Below are 24,227 nucleotides of genomic sequence, written 5' to 3'. Positions count from 1 at the left end.
TACTTTAACTTGGTGACAAGTTCAATTTTTGGTGCTGCCACCTTACACACCGACCCCATTCAGCACGCCAACCAGTAGCTTTCTCAGAATGTTTACAAACACCCAGTCAGTGTGATCACGGAGTCGGTCATGGTGACCCAAAAATGTTGTCATCGATCTGTTTTTGCTGTTTAAAAAGGAAGCCCAAAACAGGTAGAGATGTGAATGGAGTCACTTAAGTTCAAACGACGACATCCCCTTTTTAAAATAGCCAAAGGAAACACGAGACCAGAGTTGTCAGTTTACTCCAGTTGTTTCACTATAAGAAAAGGTTTAATGGTTATGACAACACAACTTAGGGATAAAGCCATCGGTGGCGACGCAAAACTATGACTGATCCGACCCACCTACAAGGTTTGCCATTTGTACATTGTATTTTTTTTAATTTTATCGATATTATTTCTTAGAAAGAGTAGGAAGGGAAGCGCTACTAAGGTACACAAAAGTACATTTTGGTAGACAGGTGCTCTTTGGTAAAAGGGGTGAATTGGTCATCAAAAAGAGGACCAAGGCATTTCATATAGCGGCAGGGTAGCCTAGTGGTTAGAGCGTTGAACTAGCAACCTTTCGGTTATTAGTTCAAGTTCAAATCCCTGAGCTGACAAGGTACAAATCTGTTGTTCTGCCCCTGAACAGGCATTTAACCCACTGTTCCTAGGCAGTCATTGAAAATAAGAATTTGTTCTTAACTGACTTGCTTAGTTAAATAAAAGGTAAAATCAATAAAAAATAATTAATTCAAATGCCTTTATTTGTTATGGCATATTCTATAGAAATAAAGTTTAAAAATCCGACGCGTTTTGGCTGCATGGCCTTCGTCAGGGAGAACAAAGAAATACAATGTCCTCTTTTGAACAGCTTTTCCAATTAGCTCTAATTGGAAGAGGGAATGGTTACAAAGTTGATTGGACACACCTAGTAAGCAATACTATACACATCTATACAAATCTATAAAACAAATTATTTCAAAGGAATGTTTTTTCCCCTAAAATTGCTTTAGAGCAATTTAGCTTAGGGCTGGGTGGGTGGGTGATATGGCCAAAATATCATATTACGGTATTTTTCTAATTTGACGGTATTTTGTGTTTTTGAATAATACAAATTTGAAAATGTGCTTTATGAGTAGTGCATAACCCAGGTTGACAACACATATTTTAAGTGATTTCAAATGAGTCTCTCACCATTCTGATGGTTTAAGTTTAATTGAACAGTATAAAACAAACTATTGTCTTTATTTTTCATAAATTTCTGCATTTCCTGCACTCATTTGAGCGCATTTCCACACGATATCGGCGAAAAATCTAGGCCTTATTTTTATCCAAATGTTGCAAATGCGATTTGACTTGCAATTTAGATCAATACACTTGAACTTTTGGAATCATGGAAATTGAAAGATTATTATTGAATAGCGTTTTGTTTGACACGACAAATAAAAATGCCAAGGAGGAGTTTGTGACAGGGTAGGAACCAAAATCTTAGTCCGTGTTTCCTAGGGGACCCTATAAACTTCGGCTACATTAAAATGTTCTTAGGTCACTTCATGTAGTTATCGTTTTCAAGCTTTGCCCAATCCGCTTTGATTTAGAAGATACCGGTTGCACAAAAAACCTACTGATTTAGGCCTACAACGTCACTGGTATCAGGATGTATAACTCGCTACGTTTGCGCTGACTCCGTACATTTATTAGCTAGCGATTAGCATTAGCGGATAACACGATTTAGCCACAACTTGCGAAGAACAGACAAACTAGCTGTTTGCAGATGTAAGAAACACAAGCTAATAGCAAAGTGACAACAGCATCATAGTCATCAACATGGTTGCAGGTGCTGCATTGACAATAAAACACGCTACGCCACATAGAGCGACATTAGCCCCATTCCAACAAGTCAGTCGGTGCAAAGGAGTGAGAAGTTAACAGACTCCAGACAAAAGGGAGGATGGTTGGCAGCTCTCAGGTTTACCTGTGGTTAGATTAAAATCAGTTAGGAAAAAAGCCAAAACCGTTTGTCACTGCAGCCCAGGGGGCACTTCAGCTGGGTGGGGATCAAACACGTAAGTGGTGAGCGACAACTCTTACACAACACAGCTACTGTTGTTTACCCAAATCCAACCAATTTCAACAGCAAGGGCAGTCAACCGCCATCTATCTCTTGCCAAGTGCACCAGTGTGTTGGTGCACTGGGAGTGTATATGGTAACTTGTGCTTTGATCACAATAGGCCATACTAAGGGATGACAGCACGGGGGTGGGGGGGGGTTGTTTTCAGGGTGGGCTGTGTTTTCTATGACAGTGACCTTGCATGAACTTGAAAAATAGAAATAACTGTTGAGAAAGACCTTAGGTGCAGAGTGCCACCGAGGTGCATTCTTCATGGGTCGACCGCTCCTTACATAAATCATGAGATCAGAGCGTTTGTATAGCTACGACGTCTTGACAAAACAGAACTGAATGAGACGCGTCCTGCCAGCTCACCCGTAAAACAAAAAAGGCAAGGAGAGAAAGCCCTGCAGGAGCATGAGAAAGTCTTTCATGTGTCTCAAACCTGATCAGAACAGGGGCATGAGTAATGCACGCTCGTCTCCGAACAAAGCACATTGCCGCCACGTAATTTGCATTTAATGGAATTATCCAACCCAATATTATCTCCAATTTTAGTCATTTAGCAGAAACTCATATTTCAGAGAAACTTATAGTGAGAGTGCATACAATGTGTACTGTCACCCCGTGGGAATAGAACCCACAACCCTGACGTTGCAAGCAACATGCTCTACCAACTTGAGCCACACGGGACCTAATTTTGTCACCTGTTTTGTGAAAAGGACCGCAGCCATTTCATTACAAAAGGATATTCAAATGGTTGGTTATATAACATGTTTTCAGTTCCAGGTGAGACGGATGGGATACAATGTTTACCTATACTACCAAAAACAGGCACTTATTGAGGTAGGCCTAAAGTTGTTACCGAGGCAACACACACACACACACACATTCAAGTATTATCCAAGTGTTTCAATAATGTGAGATAAAAGTGAGTCAATATAATGCAAGTGAATGACTTAACTCTCATAGGAGTTAGGCGAGGTCACTTAAACAAGCCAAACCATGTGACTGCATCACTTCAGTTGGTTATGTCCGTAACACCCAACAAAACTGAAGCTCCATAAATCACATCAACATACAAAATATCTGTCCTCCTACTGCCTGGTTTATCTTAAGAGTTCAATATAACACTTGGCTCTTCAGTTTCTGTACATAATAATTTTATATGCTACAGAGATATTTTAGATAATCAAATCACCAAGGCTAATGGATGAGACAAAAATACTTTGCCTAAGCTAAACGAGGTGAAGGTATTCACCAATCTGCTCCTCTTCAGCTTTCTCTAACATTGCAACAACAAACCAAAAAAAAAACACAAAAAAAAATATCCAGCTTTCAAAATATTACGTAAATCGCATTGTATTTCATGGGATATTACACTAAGTAATAGGCGATCTTCTATTTGGAGTGCTAAAACCCTGTGGTGCTACTCTGTACAGCTGCGGTGCCAAACAAACTTAATCGCCGGGTCCTCGTGACTGATAGATTACCACACTAAAAGTGTCAACGGGTCCTGAAGTGTGAAATTCCAACCCTCCACGACACTTCCCACAATGCCATGCTTCTAACCATGCAAACTTGGGGATCGCCAGCCATGGCTGGTCCACACACACACCCATCACTGACAGGCTTTGCGCCCCCCAATAACTTGCTAGTAGGGAAGGCTTGGTAGAAAGCAGTGGACAGGTTCCTGCATACAAACATAGAAATAAAGAGGGAGAAACATGAGTATGGGAGAAAAGCAGCTACCTAAAGAAGAGAAAGGAGGGGGAAAAGCAGCTACCTAAAGAAGAGAAAGGAGTGGGAAAAGCAGCTACCTAAAGAAGAGAAAGGAGGGAGAAAAGCAGCTACCTAAAGAAGAGAAAGGAGGGGGAAAAGCAGCTACCTAAAGAAGAGAAAGGAGTGGGAAAAGCAGCTACCTAAAGAAGAGAAAGGAGGGAGAAAAGCAGCTACCTAAAGAAAAGAAAGGAGGGAGAAAAGCAGCTACCTAAAGAAGAGAAAGGAGGGAGAAAAGCAGCTACCTAAAGAAAAGAAAGGAGGGAGAAAAGCAGCTACCTAAAGAAGAGAAAGGAGGGAGAAAAGCAGCTACCTAAAGAAGAGAAAGGAGGGAGAAAAGCAGCTACCTAAAGAAGAGAAAGGAGGGAGAAAAGCAGCTACCTAAAGAAGAGAAAGGAGGGAGAAAAGCAGCTACCTAAAGAAGAGAAAGGAGGGAGAAAAGCAGCTACCTAAAGAAGAGAAAGGAGGGACAAAAGCAGCTACCTAAAGAAGAGAAAGGAGGGAGAAAAGCAGCTACCTAAAGAAGAGAAAGGAGGGAGAAAAGCAGCTACCTAAAGAAGAGAAAGGAGGGAGAAAAGCAGCTACCTAAAGAAGAGAAAGGAGGGAGAAAAGCAGCTACCTAAAGAAGAGAAAGGAGGGAGAAAAGCAGCTACCTAAAGAAGAGAAAGGAGGGAGAAAAGCAGCTACCTAAAGAAAAGAAAGGAGGGGGAAAAGCAGCTACCTAAAGAAAAGAAAGGAGGGAGAAAACAGATTCATAAAGAAAAGTAAAGCTGAGGTTTAGAAACTCAGTCCAGGCTAAAGAATCAGAAATTGGATGATGTTCCACAGCTACAATCAAATCAGCGCTAAAAACATGCTTCCAGAATAAATAAACATCAGATACCTAAAGAATGGAAGGAGGGGGAAAAGCAGCTACCAAGAGATCCAGGCATACAATTAGCTTTTTAAAAAATCTCATGCCAGAAATGTTTTGTTGCAAAGAGAAAAAAATTAAATAATATTGGAAAAGCAGCTACCTAAAGAAAAGAAAGGAGGGAAAAGCAGCTACCTGAAAGGAATAAAATGATCCATTTACTGAGGAAGAAAAGCAGCTACCTAAAGATATATAATCAAACTGCTATTATAAACTTGTTACCAATGTAATTAGAGCTAGTAAAAAGAAAAGGAAGGTCTGATATACCATACCTAAAGTCAGAAAGGAGGGAGAAAAGCAGCTACCTAACCCAAGGTTATTATAAATGGTCAGGATGTACAACACAAGGTTGTTAAATCAGTTACCTAAAAAACTTACCATTACCTAAACGCAGCTAACTGAACATGTTTCAGTTAAATGTTCTTTTCAGAGAAAGGCGCTGAAATGTCCTGACTTGGAAAGGAGGTTAAAGGCCTAGGTAGGCCCTAAGAAGAGAAATCGGGAGAAAAGCAGCTACCTAAAGAAAAAAAGTTTGGCTGTCATAAAGAAGAGAAAGATGCAGAAATGTTCAGCTTAAAGAAAAGATACCAGTAATTGTTCCTTTGAAAGAGAGCATCACAAACTAGATTCATATCACCCAAATAGCATGACGTTTGTACACACACACTCCAGGCTGAGTCCCTCAGAAATTGTATGATGTTCCACAGCTACAATGTTTTTGCTAATTTCATGCTTCCAAATAAATAAACATGGCTAATGCGTGTTTCCTCAAACATAATAAAATGTATTAAAATGCACTTGTCTAAGGGATCCAGGGCGACTTAGCTCTCAGATTTTTTTTTTAAGTACATATATTTATTTTTACTTTGTTGTTTGGACTTTTTTAAAAATTAAAAAATTAATTTTTTGCCACAATATCAATCTTGTGAAAGGAATAGCAACTCCCCAGTTTACTGAAGGTGCCCGGAAACATGACCCGCCTAACTGCGCTATTAATCACCCCTAGTGCCTTACTGCTATTATAAACGTTACCATGGTAATTGAGAGCTGGTTGTGATACGGACCGGGTTTCGTCAGACCTGGGTATACGTGGTGCCTGTAGCACAATATTTTAATGGCATTAAAAACATCCTTCGCATTGAGCATCTTTTTCCTAATACAATTATAGCCTTTTAAATTATCTATAGAACGATTTATAGGATGAAAAAAATGTTACAAAACACTTAACCAAAAAGAAACGTCCTCAACTGCATTTTCAGCAAACATGTTTCAGTTAAATATTTTATGAACATAAGATTCAACAACTGAACAAGTTCCACAGACATGTGAAACTAACTTAAATGGAATAGTGTGTCCCTGAACAAAGGGGTGTCAAAAGTAATAGTCTGGTGTGGCCACCAGCTGTATTAAGTACTGCAAATGGACTGCACCAGATTTGCCAGTTTTGCTGTGAGATGATAACCCACTTTTCCACCAGTATGCAAGTTCCAGGACATCTTTGGGGGAAATGAGATACTCCAGTAATTGTTCCTTTAACACACAGCGTTATTGATTATTATCACCCAAAAGCTCAGTCCGATGATTGTGACACACCACCCTAGAGTCCCTATTAATTTCATGAGATCCACCTCCAAATTAACAGTTTCCAGAATACACTTCTTGTATTGTTTTTGCTAATTTCCTGCGGCGATTTTGCAATGGCTAATGCTGTGACCATCACCCATAATAAAATGAGACAAAACCACAACTGTCAGTTTTTTTTTGCCAGGCTGTCTGATCCATCAGAAGGTGGGTTTGTGCCCATATATTTATTTTTGCCGGTTTGCTTTTTTGTTCCCCAAAAAAAAAGGACCTGCCTTACAACAGGCCTACAAGCCCTCAGTCCAGCCTCTCTCAGCCTATTGCGGACAGCACTGATGGAGGAGTTGTGCGTTCCTTTGTAACTCGGGCAGTTGTTATCAATCTTGTTCCTGTCCCGCAGCAACTCCCCAGTGTGATGGCAAAGCCGAGTTATGCTTCCTCCGATGACCCTGTGCTGGTGTTGTTACACGTGGTCTGCCACTGCGATGGGACTCCTGATCAGCTACGGACCGTCCGGTCTCCCTGAAGCGCAGTCTTAGGCGTCTCACAGTACGGACATTGCAATTTATTGCCCTGGGCATCTTTCTTTTGGTATTTTTCCAGAGTCAGTAGAAAGGCCTCTTTAGTGTCCTAAGTTTTCATAACTGTGACCTTAATTGCCTACGGTCTAAGCTGTTAGTGTCTTAACCGGTCCACAGGTGCATGTTCATTAATTGTTTATGGTTCATTGAACAAGCATGGGAAACAGTGTTTAAACCCTATACAATGAAGATCTATGAAGTTATTTGGATTTTTACACGTTTCTTTTTTTGCTGAGTTGATAATCCTCATGGGAAATTAATTCAATATATTAAGTGCATACACAAAACGGTGATTCACGTGACAAATATAACTTGTGGGGGAAGAAAACAAACATTTTCAGTTGCCTGCGTGCAAGCAATTGCAGAGAAAAGTTGGTTCTCCGCAGCGAATTTGAATGGATTTTCAAAAGGGGAGGGACATTAACTACAGTGTAAAAACACTTGCTATACTGGGTCTACATCTCAAAACAAGAGCAGGGCTGGTCTCTGGAAGTATAAAACTGGACTGCTCTACTGCACGGCCCCCAACAAAAAAGGTCCCAGAGGGCTCACGCAGCTTAGCGCAACATGAGATTGAAACTGGAAAAGCTGAGTCCTCCATCCACTCTCGGAGAAGACTTCCGTGGCCTAGTAGTGGGGACTGAACTCAACTGATTAATGGCTCTTCTCTACAGTGCATTCGGAAGGTATTCAGACCACTCGACTTTTTCCACATTCTGGAACGTTATAGCCTGATTCTAAAAAGGATTGAAAATGGGGGTGTTCCCCCCCCTCCATCTACAAACAATACCCCATAATGACAAAAACAGGCAAATATATTATCAATTTAAAAATAAAAAAAATTAATACCACATGTTACCTAAGTATTCAGATCCTGTACTCAGTACTTTGTTGAAGCACCTTTGGCAGTGATTACAGCCTGGAGTCTCCTTGGGTATGAAGCTACAAGCTTGGCACACCTGTATTTTTGGGGAGTTTCTCCCATTCTTCTCTGCAGATCCTGTCAAGCTCCACCCGAATGGATGGGGAAAATTGCAGCACAAATATTTTTCAGATTTCTCCAGAAATGCTCGATCGGGTTCAAGTCCAGGCTCTAGCCGGGCCACTTAATGGACATTCAGACACTTGTCCAGAAGCCACTCCTGCATCGTCTTGGCTGTGTGCTTTGGGTTGTTGTCCTGTTGGAAGGTGAACCTTTGCCCCAGTCGGAGGTCCTGAGCGCCATGGAGCAGGTTGTCATCAAGGATCTCTGTACTTTGCTCATCTTTCCGTCAATCCTGACTAGTCTCCCAGTCGCTGCCGCTGAAAAACATCCCCACCGCATTCTGCAACCACATTTCACCATATGAATGGTGCCAGGTTTCCTTCAGAAGTGACGCTGGCATTCAGACCAAAGAGCTCAATCAGAACAGAGAATTTTGTTTCTCATGTTGCCAGTCTTTAGGTGCATTTTGGCAAACTCCAAGTGGGCTGTCATGTGCCTTTTGCTGAGGTGTAGCATCTGTCTGGCCATTCTACAATAAAAAGGTCTGATTGGTGGAGTGTTGCAAAGATGGTTGTCCTTCCGGAAGATTCTCCCATCTCCACAGAGGGACTCTGGAGCTCTGTCAGAGCGACCATCAGGTTCTTGGTCACCTCCCTGACCAAGGCTCTTCTCCCCCGATTGTTCAGTTTGGCCGGGCGGCCAGCTCTAGGAAGAGTCTTGGTGGTTCCAAACTTATTCCATTTTTAGAATGATGAAGGCCACTGTGTTTTTGGGGACCTTCAATGCTGCAGACATTTTTTGGTACCCTTCCCCAGATCTGTGCCTCGACACAATCCCGTCTCGAAGCTCTACGGACAATTCCTTCGACCTCAGGGCTTGTTTTTTGCTCTGACATGCACCGTCAACTGTGGGACCTCATATAGACAGGTGTGTGCCTTTCCAAATCATGTCCAATCAATTGAATTTACCACAGATGAACTAAAATCATGTTGTGGAAACATGAAGGATGATCAAATGGTCTGAATAGCTATGTAAATAAGGTGTTTTTTTGTTAATACATTTGCAAAAATGTCTACAAACCGGTTTTTGCTTTGTTGTTATGGGGTATGGTTTATAATTGAGGGTAAAAAGAAAAACTAATCCATTTCAGAATAAGGCTGTAATGTAACAAAATATATAAAAAGGGAAGGGGTATGAATACCTTCCGAATGCACTGTATATTTTAGGTCATGACAGATTTATTTTTCACCGTGCTTCTGAGTCTCACTCATAATGCCGTGTTGTGGAATTACCTCAAGTAAGTGCTGTAAAAAGAGGCATTTTAGCTTGCAAGTTTCACTTCAACAAATACCTCAGAGAGCAGCTGTGAAGAGGTCACTTGGTAACAACCAGAGTAAGAAACCAAATGACTGATTTTAAAGGACGAGGCAGTCAGACACCCCTAGTGCCCAGAATGAGTTCATTAACGGACGAATGAGACCAGACAGAAATGGAGAATAAGTTAAGAGAAAAGGGGAGAACAAATCAACTCGGAGATAGTTAACTTGTAAAATAAAGAGATGTTCGTTTTGATGGGCGAGGGAGAAATAACTTGTAGTATTGGTCACCGTGACATGACAATTAGCTAATGTAACGACAAGCCAGTGTAAATGACCAGTGTTGTATCAAGGTGCTTCCCACTGAGCAGCTGTATCTCGTTGCTGGTGGTAGCTAACATGGCCAATTTGTTGCATTCTACTTGATTATATTTAGAGTGGGAGAGCACCCTACACAAGAAACAACCTCTCCCGCTTACATCAAACAGTAAACATTATTGGATTAAATATATGCCAAAATGTAGAGACTGCAGTGAAATAATTGTAAGTGTCTGAAGTGTGTGAAGGTTTGGAAATGCTGCCAGGCAGAGGCCACATGGGAAACGACACCAGAAACGCTGTGCGTCCCTTTGGCATTGCCTTGTCAGAGAATTACAAGAAAACAATTGTATTTAGAGCCCTGCTGCACTTGACTGGCAGGTAAAATCACATTCATCAAAACAGAGTGATTGCAGACACCTACAAGTGCACAGAGAGCAAAAAAGTATTGGTCCTAGGATACAGCCTTGGGGTACACCTGTCCAGGCTAATATTATGAATTAGATCTGGCCCAAACCGTGGGTAATCAAAACAGTACCAAGAAATACAAGGTCTTTATTGTGCTATTCACTGAAGAGCGCGCATCATAATGACAACCGTTAAAGAGAGAGTCTTGGCCCCATGATGCCTGCTTGACAGGGGATTTAGAAACAAGCACTTCAGTAAATAAGAAGCTTTGCACAACAATACCTTTATACAAATGGAAAAAAATCTGTGTTCTTAAGGGTTTTACCCATTGGCAGCAGTTACCAAATACCTAAAATATTATATAAAAGGTGATGAGTGAAAAGGTTATTTTACATAATTGATGTATTGTATTTCAGATTAGGTTAAATAAAAGAGAATATTTGATGTCCATTCTTATTGGGTAACAGTTGTAAAACACAACCTAAACAAAACTAACTTGAATACACTTACCCTGACAGGTCAAATGCATCAACATGTTACCTGGGAAAAAAACCTGAGGCGGAGTTCACATAATCAACATCATTTCTCTCATTTTGGGGGCCTATACCTCTTTCGAAATGTGGTGTGAACAGAATATGAACGCAGCCACTCAAACTCAGGTCACTCAGCTGAGTGAATCCTCTGGAAAAAAATGGATGATTCCTCCCCCCCCCCCCAGAAAAACATAACCACAAGCCACATACACAAGACACTGTCCTCTTAAGCAGGAAAACATAAAACAATCCTGTACACAGAATGCAATGCAAGTGGCTTGAGGCCAGGTGGCGCCTCCATTGTCTGGTGTTCCTCATCCATCGTAGCGGCCTCCGCCATTCCCTGCGCTACTACTTCCTTGGGAAAATATCCATACAGGATATGAAGGTAGAGGTAATGGTAATGTGAGCTCAGTGCACAGAGACGGATGACTGTGGCAGAGCGAGTAAGCTGGATGGGGAGTCGAATAAAAACAGTGAACCCTGCAGTAGTACGGGCAGAGCCGATGCATTACGCTCTGGGAGATTGGATGGCTCAAGGACGTCACTCTCAGTAGGGGGCCAGCTGTACCAGCTGTGCTGCTAGCCACCAACCATTCCTGTCTCTGTTCTTTAGGGATCAGGACATGGAGGGTGAGGTGGATCACCGTTGGCAGGGCGTGGACTGAGTCTTCTGACTCAACGGCACACAGTGTTTACCAGACAGATGGCTCCCCAGTGTCTGGCTAAACGTTATTTAGTGAAAGGTTGGCGCCAAAAATGCTCCACAGATTAGAAACAGCTCTGTGCCAAAAGGTGATGAATTTCTTGTGCATCTTTGCTGACACTGTCACAATGAGTCAATCCAAGAGAGAAAAACAGCTACTATATTAGGCCCACGCAGCCCAGCCCACTCAGCCCAGCCCACTCAGCCCAGCCCACTCAGCCCAGCCCACTCAGCCCAGCCCACTCAGCCCAGCCCAGCCCACTCAGCCCAGCCCAGCCCCCACTCAGCCCAGCCCACTCAGCCCAGCCCACCAGCCCAGCCCACTCAGCCCAGCCCACTCAGCCCAGCCCAGCCCAGCCCACTCAGCCCAGCCCACTCAGCCCAGCCCACTCAGCCCAGCCCACTCAGCCCAGCCCACTCAGCCCAGCCCACTCAGCCCAGCCCACTCAGCCCACTCAGCCCAGCCCACTCAGCCCAGCCCACTCAGCCCAGCCCACTCAGCCCAGCCCACTCAGCCAGAGTGCAACAAGTAACTGATGACATTAGCATGGTAACCGGTACAAAAGACAAGCAATCTGCTCCATTTCACCAAATCAGGGTCGAGTTAATGGACTCTGCCGGTTAAATAAAGCACAGAATAGGGTACTGAAGCATGAGCGTGACACACTGAACTCCCTGTGTGTGTGTCCCTCAGGTCTGCTCTAGCGTGTCCAGAAAATTCCCTTTAAAACACAGTCGGTCACTCTCCAGTAACTGCCTGGGGTCCAATGAGCAGGCCTTTTGCACAGCAGAGAGCTGATGAGAAGTGTAAGGCAGCCACTGTGCAGCAGAGCGCAGGCAAGAGAGCAGAGCGCAGGCAAGAGAGCAGAGCGCAGGCAAGAGAGCAGAGCGCAGGCAAGAGAGCAGAGCGCAGGCAAGAGAGCAGAGCGCAGGCAAGAGAGCAGAGCGCAGGCAAGAGAGCAGAGCGCAGGCAAGAGAGCAGAGCGCAGGCAAGAGAGCAGAGCGCAGGCAAGAGAGCAGAGCGCAGGCAAGAGAGCAGGCAAGAGAGCAGAGCGCAGGCAAGAGAGCAGGCAAGAGAGCAGGCAAGAGAGCAGAGCGCAGGCAGAGCAGGCAAGAGAGCAGAGCGCAGGCAGGCAGGCAAGAGAGCAGGCAAGAGAGCAGAGCGCAGGCAAGAGAGCAGAGCGCAGGCAAGAGCGCAGGCAGAGCGCAGGCAAGAGAGCAGAGCGCAGCAAGAGAGCAAGAGAGCAGAGCAGAGCGCAGGCAAGAGAGCAGAGCAGAGCGCAGGCAAGAGAGCAGAGCGCAGCGCAGAGCAGAGAGCAAGCAAGAGAGCAGCGCAGGCAAGAGCGCAGGCAAGAGAGCAGAGCAGAGCGCAGGCAAGAGAGCAGAGCAGAGCGCAGGCAAGAGAGCAGAGCAGAGCGCAGGCAAGAGAGCAGAGCAGAGCGCAGGCAAGAGAGCAGAGCAGAGCGCAGGCAAGAGAGCAGAGCAGAGCGCAGGCAAGAGAGCACTGCAACATGACAGACTGGGCTGATACAGCGCATCACAGTTCATCCCTGCTTGTGCCACATTATACAGTGGCAGCGAATGAACAGGACACCCAGTGAAACGCTTCAGTTAAAAAGGCTTTGTGCAGCCAGGCGGCATGTGACACTCCAACACAACTTGTATCCGGAAATCTTTAAAGCTGTGCTTAGACAGCTAATAATGCAGGCCTGGACTGTACATAACATTACTAAGTGACTACAGGGCCCAAGAATCCCAGGCCTCATCTGCGCTGCAGCTAACATACGAGTGTGACAAGTCACACACAAAAAACCCTTTACATACCGTACTCCCTGTGACAGATCCTTTAGACAGCACACTGGATGCCCCGAGCCAACCTTTATGGAAATCAAAGCAACCATCACTTCAGGCTTTAGGTGGCTGTCAACGTTGCAGTTCTGAATGAAAGGGACGACGCAGAGAGAGGGATTTGAGAATGAATGCACCGTGATTATGTTGTCAGGGTAGGTTTCATGTGGCGTCTTACTGCATCAGTATTCATCCCTCGTAATGCTCCAAAACGGTCAATTATTTTATTGGACGTGGTCTCCTTCGGTTTTCCACATTCGGGACATGACACTGACCGCCATTGGTCACGGATAGGGTAAAAAACATGTCTTGGATCTAGTGCGAAGAGGCAAGACTCAAGGGGCTTAGTATACATTAGCCACCACACACTTGAAGGCATAGAAGGTCAGAGTTGATAAAAACCAACAGTGCATAACATTTTCCTAAATCTGTCCCCCCCCTCCCCTTCTCATGGGACCTATAACTAAAAAGGAGAGTAGGGAAGGAGTGAGGTCACCCAAATAGCTCTGTCACCAAATAACAGGTAGGATTTACACCAGTATTTACACCACTTGGTGAATGACAAAACACACGCGCACTGATTAAATACTAGTCTGTTGTGAAACGGTGTCAGATTAGTGAATTAAACTGCTACATCTCTACTCCGCCCGTATGAGTCACGTCCGTTGCCCTGCAGAAGCTCAGCACAAGAGGGGGAACAGGAAGTGCACAACGCTGACAAGATGAAACATTAGGCGACAGGGTAGCCTAGTGGTTAGAGCGTTGGACTAGTAACCGGAAGGTTGTGAGTTCAAACCCCCGAGCTGACAAGGTACAAATCTGTCGTTCTGCCCTTGAACAGGCAGTTAACCAACTGTTCCCAGGCCGTCATTGAAAATAAGAATTTGTTCTTAACTGACTTGCATGGTTAAATAAAGAGAAAAAAAAAATTTGAAACTAAAGTTTTTTTAAAAACGAGGATGTAGTTTGACAACGAACAAAAAAAGCAGACGTCAAAGCAGGAAAGTAAATTCCTTTCAGACCGATCTGAGCAGAGAATAAAATGCACCGAGAATAATTTACATGGCTCTTTTAGCCATGTCAGATTTTTTTTTTTAAATCGCTGAGAATAACCCTCAGTGTGGCCTCTATATTTTTCACCCTCTGTCACCACTCAATGTGAACCTAAAAAGTCCCAGAGGGTGGGAGGGTTCCCCTACACGGTTGACACAGCCTCCATCACCTCTCGAAAAAAAGAGACTGGTTTGTAATCATTGCTGCGGTGATTTGACATGCTGTATATTTTCTGTCTCAAGAGTCTAGTAGGTCCCCTGGACTATTAATCAGATACGCACAGAGAGAGGCAGAGTGGGTTGATCAATGTGACAAACGGTGCACTTCCAAAACAGTTCAGAGTGGGATTGATATCATAGCCCAAACCGCCTGACACTCACAAGAAGAGGAACTAAAAACAAACTGATCGAGTTGTTCCTCAACTCACACATGCACTCAAAACATCTCTCAATCCAAGTGACAGGTTCCTCTGACAACCCAGTCATAATTGTTGTTCAAGGAGGCCATCCACAATGAGGCTACGATAGAGGAAACATTTTTGTTTTTTGTCCAAATGCCAACAAACTTATTTTTAGTGATGGGGGGGGGGGGGTAAAGAAACTGCACGGGGTAAAATAACTGACAGTGACAGGCTACAGCATGGGGTAGGAAAAGTAGCCTAGTGGTTAGAGCGTTGGACTAGTAACCGGAAGTAACCAGAAGGTTGCAAGTTCAAACCCTCGAGCTGACATGGTACAAATCTGTCGTTCTGGCCCTGAACAGGCAGTTAACCCACTGTTCCCAGGCCGTCATTGAAAATAAGAAGTTGTTCTTAACTGACTTGCCTAGTTAAATAAAGGTAAAATAAAAATAAATAAAATATAAAAGGAAAAGGGCCACAGCGTAACTCGAGATAGGAGAGATGAGGAGAGATTAAATATGACGGAGGCCCATTGATTAAAGACTGCCCGTCTCTCAATCACACCATGGATGCTTTCATGTGGCACTCACTCAACACTACCGCCGCTCACAGGAGGAGCCCGCTTTCAAAGCAGGGCGAAACAATTGTACAGGTGAACTACTCCAGTACATGTATAGTTTGCATGCATCAAGGAATACAATGTACATGTTTGCACTCTGACCTTTCCCCTTCAACCACTGTGTTGGTAAGGGTAGGCAGGTGGTAAGGGTAGGCAACAACACATCTGCCAAGCTGATCCTCAACACAGGGGCCCCTCAGGGGTGCGTGCTTACTCCCCTCCTGTACTCCCTGTCCACCCACAACTGCGTGGCCAAATGCGACTCCAACACTATTATTAAGTTTGCTGACGGTGGTAGGCCTGATCACCGACAAAGATGAGACCTGGCAGAGTGGTGCTAGGATAACAAGCTCTCCTTCAACATGAGCAAGACAAAGGAGATGAACATGAACTACAGGAAAAGGAGGGCCGAACACGCCCCCATTAACATCGACAAGGCTGTAGTGGAGCGGGTCGAGAGGTAAGTTCCTTAGTTTATTGGTGTCCACAACACCAGTAAACTATCAAAGTCCAAACACACCAAAACAGTTGTGAAGAGGGCACAACAACACCATTTCCCCCCACAGGAGAATGAAAAGATCTGGCATTGGTCCCCAGATCCTCCAAAAGTCCTACAGCTGCACCAGAGAGAATCCTGACCGGTTGCGTCACCGCCTGGTATGGCAACTGCTCGGCATTCCGACTGCAGGGCGCTACAGAGGGTAGTGCATACAGCCCAGTACATCACTGAGGACAAGCTTCCTGCCATCCAGGACCTATATACTAGGAGTGTCAGAGGAAGGGCCCAAAAATTGTACTGTTCTCTCCGCTACCACACGGCAAGCAATACCAGAGTGCCAAGTGTCTTGTTAATTGCCTATAATTTCCACCTTTTGTCTACTCCATTTGCACAACAGCATGTGAAATTTGTCAATCAGTGTTGCTTCCTAAGTGGACAGTTTGATTTCACAGAAGTGTGATTGACTTGGAGTTACATTGTGTTGTTTAAGTGTTCCCTTTATTTTTTTCAGCGGTGACACAGAAGGGGCGTGGCTCACATGCACACACTGAAACCAGTCACTTTGTTAAGTAGGGCCACAGGACTATCAATGCGGGGACCTGGAGTGACCACTACGGCATAAGGGCCTGACTGTTGCTCAAGTCGGTGTTGCCTAGTTACCGGGTTTTCCTCTTAAGAGTAGCCCATGTATTTATTTAAAAAAAATCTGTGATAAAAACAGGTTAAATAACTGATTGCCAATTAAGATGTAGTCCTAAATTAGGATCCAACTACTACGCCCCCCCTAACCTCGCAATTGAGAGTCCGGCTGAGGGGAACCTAACCAGGGAGTTATAATTCAGTTGAAGACCATACCATTCTGTTGAATGGAGCCAATTTGTCCCAAGGGCATCATCACTGGTTTATTTGGCCTAAAGGACAGCATTGAGCATAGAAGATGCCAACCTTTCCAAACTGAAGACTCAAATCGCTCCCCAGTCGCCACCCAGCGTTGTTTTAATAAAGACCAGAACAAATGATGACACTTGGCCCTGACCTGGTTTCACATTAGAGTTGAAATTGTGTACAGAACAATGTGTCTCTGGCTGTAGGAGTAAACATATCTCTCCCTAGAAGATGTGACATGATTTTAGATGTGTTTCTTACATTTGGATCATTTTGAATTGTCAGGAAGTTTTATATATTTTATCTGAATATTAGCTGATAACATAATAATCTAGAGCCTAGCCGGCTCGGTTTGCCTGATATCTCCCCTTTAGGCTACACACAGGCTAGCCTCCCAGCACACACTCCAAGGTTAACCAAACTTCAGTACAGGTACATTCTACACAAGTGTTTGTGTGAATCTATAGGAAGCCTCTCAAGAGCCTCCAAAAGTCAATAAACAGTGAGAGTACAAGTGATCAAGAATCAGTCTGAAATGTGAACAATTTCAAGGACTAAGAAAATGCCATGTCAACATCAGCCAGGGCAGGCCATGATAGGACTGAGCTAGACCGTTGACAGAGACTCGACTCAATCCAGCCATGTCATCTCACCGTTGACTGGAGCCCACCTGTCGGCCCGTCCTCTCCACCAACATCCTGCTTCCCAAATGACACCCTATTCTCCATAGGACTCTGGTCAACAGTAGTGAACAAGGTGTAACTTGGGATGCAGACCTGCTGCCATCATGGCTCCATGGTCGGTTATATAGGGCTCCACTGATGTCAAGGCCAACATCCGAGAACGATTAGAAAATGGGCACGGGCTGTTCCCGATGACATTACACTGGCAACAACTTGCTCTGTCCATCATTATTTCTCCCTCTCTACCCCCTATTTATGAGGTGTCATGCTAGGAAGAGATCCAGTTACTCTACCCCAGAACAAAACAGAGTACTCCATGCTAGGAGAGTATTCACGTCAATGAAAGTGTCAGCATTACTTTGTGTAATTTATTTAAGAGCCCTCAACACAAAAAGGAGGGGAGGGGTAAAAAAAATTTTTTATTTTTAATATGGGGTTCTGAGTGTCTATAACAAAGTGGGTTGTTGTCCAGTGTTTTAGGGCCATCCACAACCAAAAAAGAATAATAAAATCGACCAATGGACTTGTCTGAATTGTAATTTTTCCCATATAAGGGAAATCGTCGATCCATGTCTTCGGCACCCAGGGAACAGTGGGTTAACTGCCTTGCTCGGGGGCAGAACAGATTTTTACCATGTCAGCTCAGGGATTCAATCCAGCAACATTTCGGTTACTGGGCCAATGCTCTAACATACTCACACGGTGTGTTTTTATAAAAATCAACTGTATGTAGACTACGGAGCTTGTCTGATGCTTTAAGCACACTGTGATTAAATAATGACACACATGACTCAAGAGGGAGCCAGAGTTCAAGATAGGTTTTTTTCTTCTGGTTAGGCTGTTCCCGAACCACCACCCACTGCGACTGGCCTTCACAGATTCTGCCATTAGCTCCCGGAGTTGCTGGTAATAGGTTACACCAGGGGCTGGCAACCTTTTCGATCTGGAGTGCGAATTTATCTTACCATTTCTACTGATCTGCATGTTATGGTTTTCATATGTTCATTTTCATGGAACAGATTCATTTATAATAAAGACCTCATATCTCAAAATCATTGAATTGCCATTTATAACTAAATGAAATTTACACAAATCTAAAAGTAACTTCTTTACCTCTGCCAAAATATTACCTCAACTGGTGCCCATCGACCCCCTGTACATACAGTTGAAGTTGGAAGTTTACATACACTTAGGTTGGAGTCATTAAAACATGTTTTTTGAACCACTCCACAAATTTCTTGTTAAACTATAGTTTTGGCAAGTCGGTTAGGACATCTACTTTGTGCATGACATAAGTCATTTTTCCAACAATTGTTTACAGACAGATCATTTCACTTATCACTCACTGTATCACAATTCCAGTGGGACAGAAGTTTACATATACTAAGTTGACTGTGCCTTTAAACAGCTTGGAAAATTCCAGAAAATGTCATGGAAGCTTCCGATAGGCTAATTGACATCATTTGAGTCAATTGGAGAAGTACTTGTGGATGTATTTCAAGGTCTTCCTTCAAACTCAGTGCCTCAGCCAAGACCTCAGAAAAACAATTGTAGACCTCCACAAGTCTGGTTCATCCTTGGGAGCAATTTCCAAACGCCTGAAGGTACCACGTTCATCTGTACAAACAATAGTATGCAAGTAAAAACACCATGAGACCATGCAGCTGTCATACCGCTCAGGAAGGATACGTGTTCTGTCTCCTAGAGATGAATGTACTTTGTTGCGAAAAGTGCAAATCGATCCCAGAACAGCAGCAAAGGACCTTATGAAGATGCTGGAGGAAACAGGTACAAAAGTATCTATATACACAGTAAAACGAGTCCTATATCAACATAACCTGAAAGGCTGCTCAGCAAGGAAGAAGCCACTGCTCCAAAACCACCATAAAAATGCCAGACTACGTTTTGGAACTGCATATGGGGACAAAGATGGTACTATTTGGATAAATGTCCTCTGGTCTGACGAAACAAAACTGGAACTGTTTGGCCATAATGACCATTATGTTTGCAAGCCGAAGAACACCATCCCAACCGTGATGCACGGGGGTGGCAGCATCATGCTGTGGGGGTGCTTTGCTGCAGGAGGGGCTGTGCACGTCGCAAAATAGATGGCATCATGAGGTTGGAAAATGGTATGGATATATTGAAGCAACATCAAGACATCAGTCAGGAAGTTAAAGCTTGGTCGCAAATGGGTCTTCCAAACAGACAATGCCCCAAGCATACTTCCAAAGTTGTGTCAAAATGGCTTAAGGACAACAGAGTCAGGGTATTGGAGTGGCCATCACAAAGCCCTGACCTCAATCCTATAGAACATTTGTGGGCAGAACTGAAAAAGTGTGTGAGAGCAAGGAGGCCTTCAAACCTGACACAGTTACACCAGCTCTGTCAGGAGGAATGGGCCAAAATTCACCCAACTTATTGTGGGAAGCTTGTGGAAGGCTACCCGAAACATTTAAACCAAGTTTAAATTGTTTAAGGCAATGCTACCAAATACTAATTGAGTGCATGTGAACTTCTGACCCACTGGGAATGTGATGAAAGAAATAAAAGCTGAAATAAATCTATTATTCTGGCATTTCACATTATAAAAATAAAGTGGTGATCCTAAAATAACCTAAGACGGTATTTTTACTCTGATTAAATATCAGGAATTGTGAAAAACTGAGTTTAAATGTATTTGCTATGGTGTATGTAAAGTTCCGACTTCCACTGTAGCCTCGCTACTGTTATTTTGTTACTCCTTAAATGATTTGTTATATATTTATTTATTTTCTTAAAATCTGTATTGTTGGTTAAGGACTTGTAAGCAAGCATTTCACTAAGGTCTACCTACACCGGTTGTATTTCGGCACGTGACAAATAAAATGTTATTTCTATTGCCAACTATGTAAAAAATAACCTACATAAAGCCAACAAATAAAAACATGGCAGCCTGCAGGTAGAAAATATCCGGATAAAAATACAGCTACACATGGCCTGTCTGCAAGGAACTTCAAACACTGCATAAAATATTCTGGACCCCCAGTTTCTGTGCCAGTGCGCTCCAGACAGACACAGCTGTATTTGAGCAAAGGATAAGTAATGAGCTCGGCCTATTTGATGACGTTTCCACTGATTCTGAGCGTGACTTTCTTTCAGAAATACTATCAGATCTCCAAATGAGCACATTTATAAGCCTACATTTGCATGCAGGCCAGGTAGTCTAGGCATAATTCTGTGCGTAATCAGGTGCTAGTCCTTACTCAACTTTGACAGGAGCGTTCCAAACAAAACACAATGAATAAATTGACAAGTCATAAATGGAATGAAAAACTAAAACTTGTTTATCACAAGCGTAGCCTAAGTTGTGCACTCCGCAAACAACGTGTCCTCTACGACAATGACAACTTTAAAAAGAATAAGAAAAAGAATAAATTGAATGCCTTTCACAGAAATTACAGTAACCAAACAAACATTGGATATCTGAAATGATGGGAATTAACAGCAAATGTACTACTGGTGATACTGGTGAGCCATTCCTGCAGTCTTGACTAAAAGTAATTTAAAAAAAAAATTTCAACCAGTCGACTGAAACGGGGGTCAGCCCTATTAGGCACTGATGAAACACATTAAAAAGTATTCCTCCCTCCACGCCAGTTCTCTCTGGCGCAGTTCTCCCCCTTGCCCCCCCCCCGCCCTTCCCCACCCTGCCCTTCCCCAAACTCCACATTTACCCTCTGAACACTACCGCGAGAGATGTTTTTACATACAAGTAAACATTTCCAGGAATAGCATACCTCACACTAGCCTTGGCAAGAGGAGGCCTTCACTACACAACATTGAGTATGACCGCACTGCTGCAGAATGCCACAGGAATGTATAACATGATGGCAGTCTTCCAGAAACAGCCCTCGGTCCCTCAGCGCTACTCAGTTTTCTAACACTTGAGTTTTGTTTACATCTTAACATGATGCCCATTGACACCCCATTGAGAGTGAATGGATAAACACCTTGGCTGGACACTACACAGATAAAGTTTGAACATTGAGCTAGCCCCCCCCCAACATTTGAAGTGAATTTAAAACAAATCTCTTACCCATCCTCATCTCCATCCATGGGAATGGCTATCCCGAACAGGCTGTTGACGGTGGGAGTGGCCAGCTGCAAGCTCTCAGGGATGAAAGGCCTCATGACATCTTTTCCAGGGGTTGCATTGGGCTGAGGAAGGGTGTCCGACCTCCTGCGGCTGTCGTCCCCTTGGCTGGCTGTGGGAAGGCCCTGCCCGGCTGCTCCAGCTGTGGCCTCACCGCGAGCTACCTGGGCCAGGGGGAGTCCTCCTGGGTCAGGGGCCTGGCTTGGCATGCCTGGGGGGGTGTTGGTGGCACTGGGCACTGTGGCAGGCACATTCTGGACAACGGAGGCCCTGCCCACTCCTCCTGAAGGCTGAGGATGACTCATCGGCTGCTGTAGGGCAGGAGACATAACGGCCCCGCTGGCTACCTGCAGCAACAGGCCATGGGTCGAGGCTAATGGACCGCCGTGCAAAGACCCAGACAGCTCCCCAGCCTGAGGGGTGTTGACAGACGAGGGGCCCTGACTCGACAGAGGCCCCACGGAGAGGGAGGCCATGGGGTGGGTTTGAGGGTTGGAGCCCTGAGGCTGTAGAGGGGATAAGTGCTGCTGTCGGTAGTCCAGCTGACTGGGGTGCATTCCAGAGGGATGAGCGGAGTAGGCAAACTGCTGGGCCTGCGTGGCAAGAGGCACAAGGGGGGATTTTTGCAGCATGCCACCTTGGGGCACGCCATTGAGGCCAATAGGGTGAAGCATTTGGGGGACAGCGGGCTGCACGTTGACCTGTGCCTGCGATACCGTCGCTGAGTACCCTGTGGGCTGTAAGGCATTCGCCCCACTCCCTGTCTGGGGCTCTAGGCTGTAGCCTTGCTGCTGAAGCTCCGGAGGGTGGCCATGGTGGAAAGTGTAGTAGCCACTATCACCTGTGGACTCCTGAGCCTGTGTGGAGAGAGTACTAGGAGCAACCACATTGCTTCCTGTGGTCCCTAGCCCACTGTCTGCATTGTGGTCAATGGTGACAGCGTGTTTTATGCTATCCACAGTCCTGCTCATGCTCGAACCCTCAGAATCTCTCTCATAGAACTCAATGCATGTCCATCTGCCCCGTCTGAAGGGCTCTCCTGTACTGTGGTCAAGTTTAATGACCCTGAAACGTGAACTACAGCTTGTCGTCGTTGTAGAGTTAGGCGCCGCGGGGGGCATTTGAGATACACTTGGGGAAACATTCGCAGCAGGGCCAGCGTTGACTGTTGTCGGCTGCTGGGTGGCCGAGGTTGGAATGGAGGGCTGACTCACAGCTGGTACAGGAACACTACCCCCTAAAAATTGTGGGTTGATATGGCTCAGGCCTGTACTTCTAAGAGCATGGCTCCCATTAAAAGGACCTGTTGCAGCTACTGGCTGCCCCTCTTGAAGTAAATGTAAGGCCATGACAGCTGCCTCCGCCTCCCCTGCATTGTTTAAAGTCTCCTCGGATGAACTTCGATCACATACTCCCGGATCGGCCAGGGACACGTCGAACATTTTGGATGACACATCCTCGGTCCTGGATTCGTCCGGGTCGTCCAGACTCTCGGTGTCATCCGTGATGCTACTGGCCGCCACCTGAGCCTGTGTCACACTCGTGATCTGAAAACAACTCTTCTTCTTTGCTGGCATTTTTGACATGTTGAATATCTTTGCTAGTCACTCAAGTGACTGTCTATTTCCTTGATAAGCGTTTCGTCTGAGCTCAATAAGTGAAAGCTTTTAACGAGCTAGCTAAAGAATTCACAGATTATAGCAGGCAAGTATGCGACATATTCCTTGTTCCCCTCTCCTGTTGCAGATTGTCAGTTAAAAAAAAAAGAAAAAAAACAGCCCACCGTCCGAATTCGGACAGGGTAACGTTAGCGTGTCGCTGTGTGACAGGTATCCCGATATCACCACCTCCTCTCCTCCAGTTCTTCCCGAACCTGGCCTCCTGCGTGCGTTATTGTCCCGGCCCCGGAGTTGTAAGCAGCCCCCTGTTGCAGTTACCGCTCACCAGCTGCTACCAACACTTTAGTCTGAGGCGGGCTCCGTTCACCACTCTCCCTTTTAGCTGGCTAGCTAATGTAGCTCAAAGCTAACCAAATAATAGCTATCGGTGTCGTTAGTTCGATCCTTACCTATAAATAAGCTTGTACGACATCATGTAAACAAGTCCTAATGTTCTTCCAAATCTTCACATTGAATATATATCCTCCGATAGACAGAAATTCCTGAATTTAAGAAAGTTTATCTTCCTCGTCCTCTGGTTGTCTCACTATTTAGAGCTGCTGCTATGTCACAAACCTACTTACTAGCAGCAAGCTAACTGCCGCTCTGCTCTTCCTCTTACCACTCGACAAGATGGCAAAAAAGGAAACGAACAGCACTCTGGGAGGGTTGCGTATTGACTTACGTAAATCATTGGAGAATTCGAATGGGATACGCTGATTTACTTTTTATATCGTAAAAATTCATGAAATCGAAAATGTGTTTTTTTTTTGTCTTAATTTAAGTTTGGTTGTTAGACATAATGTTAGAAGTGTGGTTAAGGATTAGGTTTAAAATCGGATTTTAGGAAAATCTATTGTAGAAATCGGTGGGGTTTATGACTTTGTGGCTGTGGTAACTAATGACGACCATTCTGAAGGGACACATCATACCACAGATAGAACAAACCCTTTCACCGTGCTGTGCTGTATTTGGACACACTCTTTTCGATACAGTTACGAACGGAAATTATTTTTCGTAGCAGGTTAGGAGAGCATTTTCGCTAACCCTAACCTAATTACCATAACCAGTTGCCTAAGTTCTCATAACCTGCTATGAAAAAGTAACTTCCTGTTGTAGCTGTATCAAAGTGCCGTGAAAAGAGCATTTATCGTATTATGAAAGAATTTGATATCCCAAACCGGGACACA

At 44.5% G+C, this 24,227-nt stretch overlaps 1 protein-coding gene across 2 annotated transcripts in view; it reads right to left on the bottom strand.

The window, feature by feature from the left end:
• LOC135524770 (TSC22 domain family protein 2-like) overlaps positions 1-23,653 on the bottom strand; it is a 49,075-nt gene extending 25,422 nt beyond the window's left edge. Inside the window, exons 1-2 of one of the 2 annotated variants that reach the window (XM_064952581.1) lie at positions 21,323-23,653; positions 13,088-13,194 (exon numbers count right to left, since the gene is read on the bottom strand). In XM_064952581.1, the coding sequence (XP_064808653.1) occupies positions 13,170-13,194; positions 21,323-22,965 (1,668 nt within the window). In that variant the 5' untranslated portion in view covers positions 22,966-23,653 and the 3' untranslated portion in view covers positions 13,088-13,169. Of the gene's footprint in view, positions 1-13,087; positions 13,195-21,322 lie in introns of those variants that run through there. The other variant, XM_064952580.1, reaches the window with a different exon arrangement.
• Between the last annotated feature and the right edge of the window lie 574 nt (positions 23,654-24,227).

The sequence above is a fragment of the Oncorhynchus masou genome, chromosome 31 (genome assembly GCF_036934945.1).
Source record: "Oncorhynchus masou masou isolate Uvic2021 chromosome 31, UVic_Omas_1.1, whole genome shotgun sequence".
Lineage (NCBI taxonomy): Eukaryota > Metazoa > Chordata > Actinopteri > Salmoniformes > Salmonidae > Oncorhynchus > Oncorhynchus masou.
Note: the sequence above shows the minus strand (reverse complement) of the source record. Positions and strands in the feature narration are given on the sequence as shown.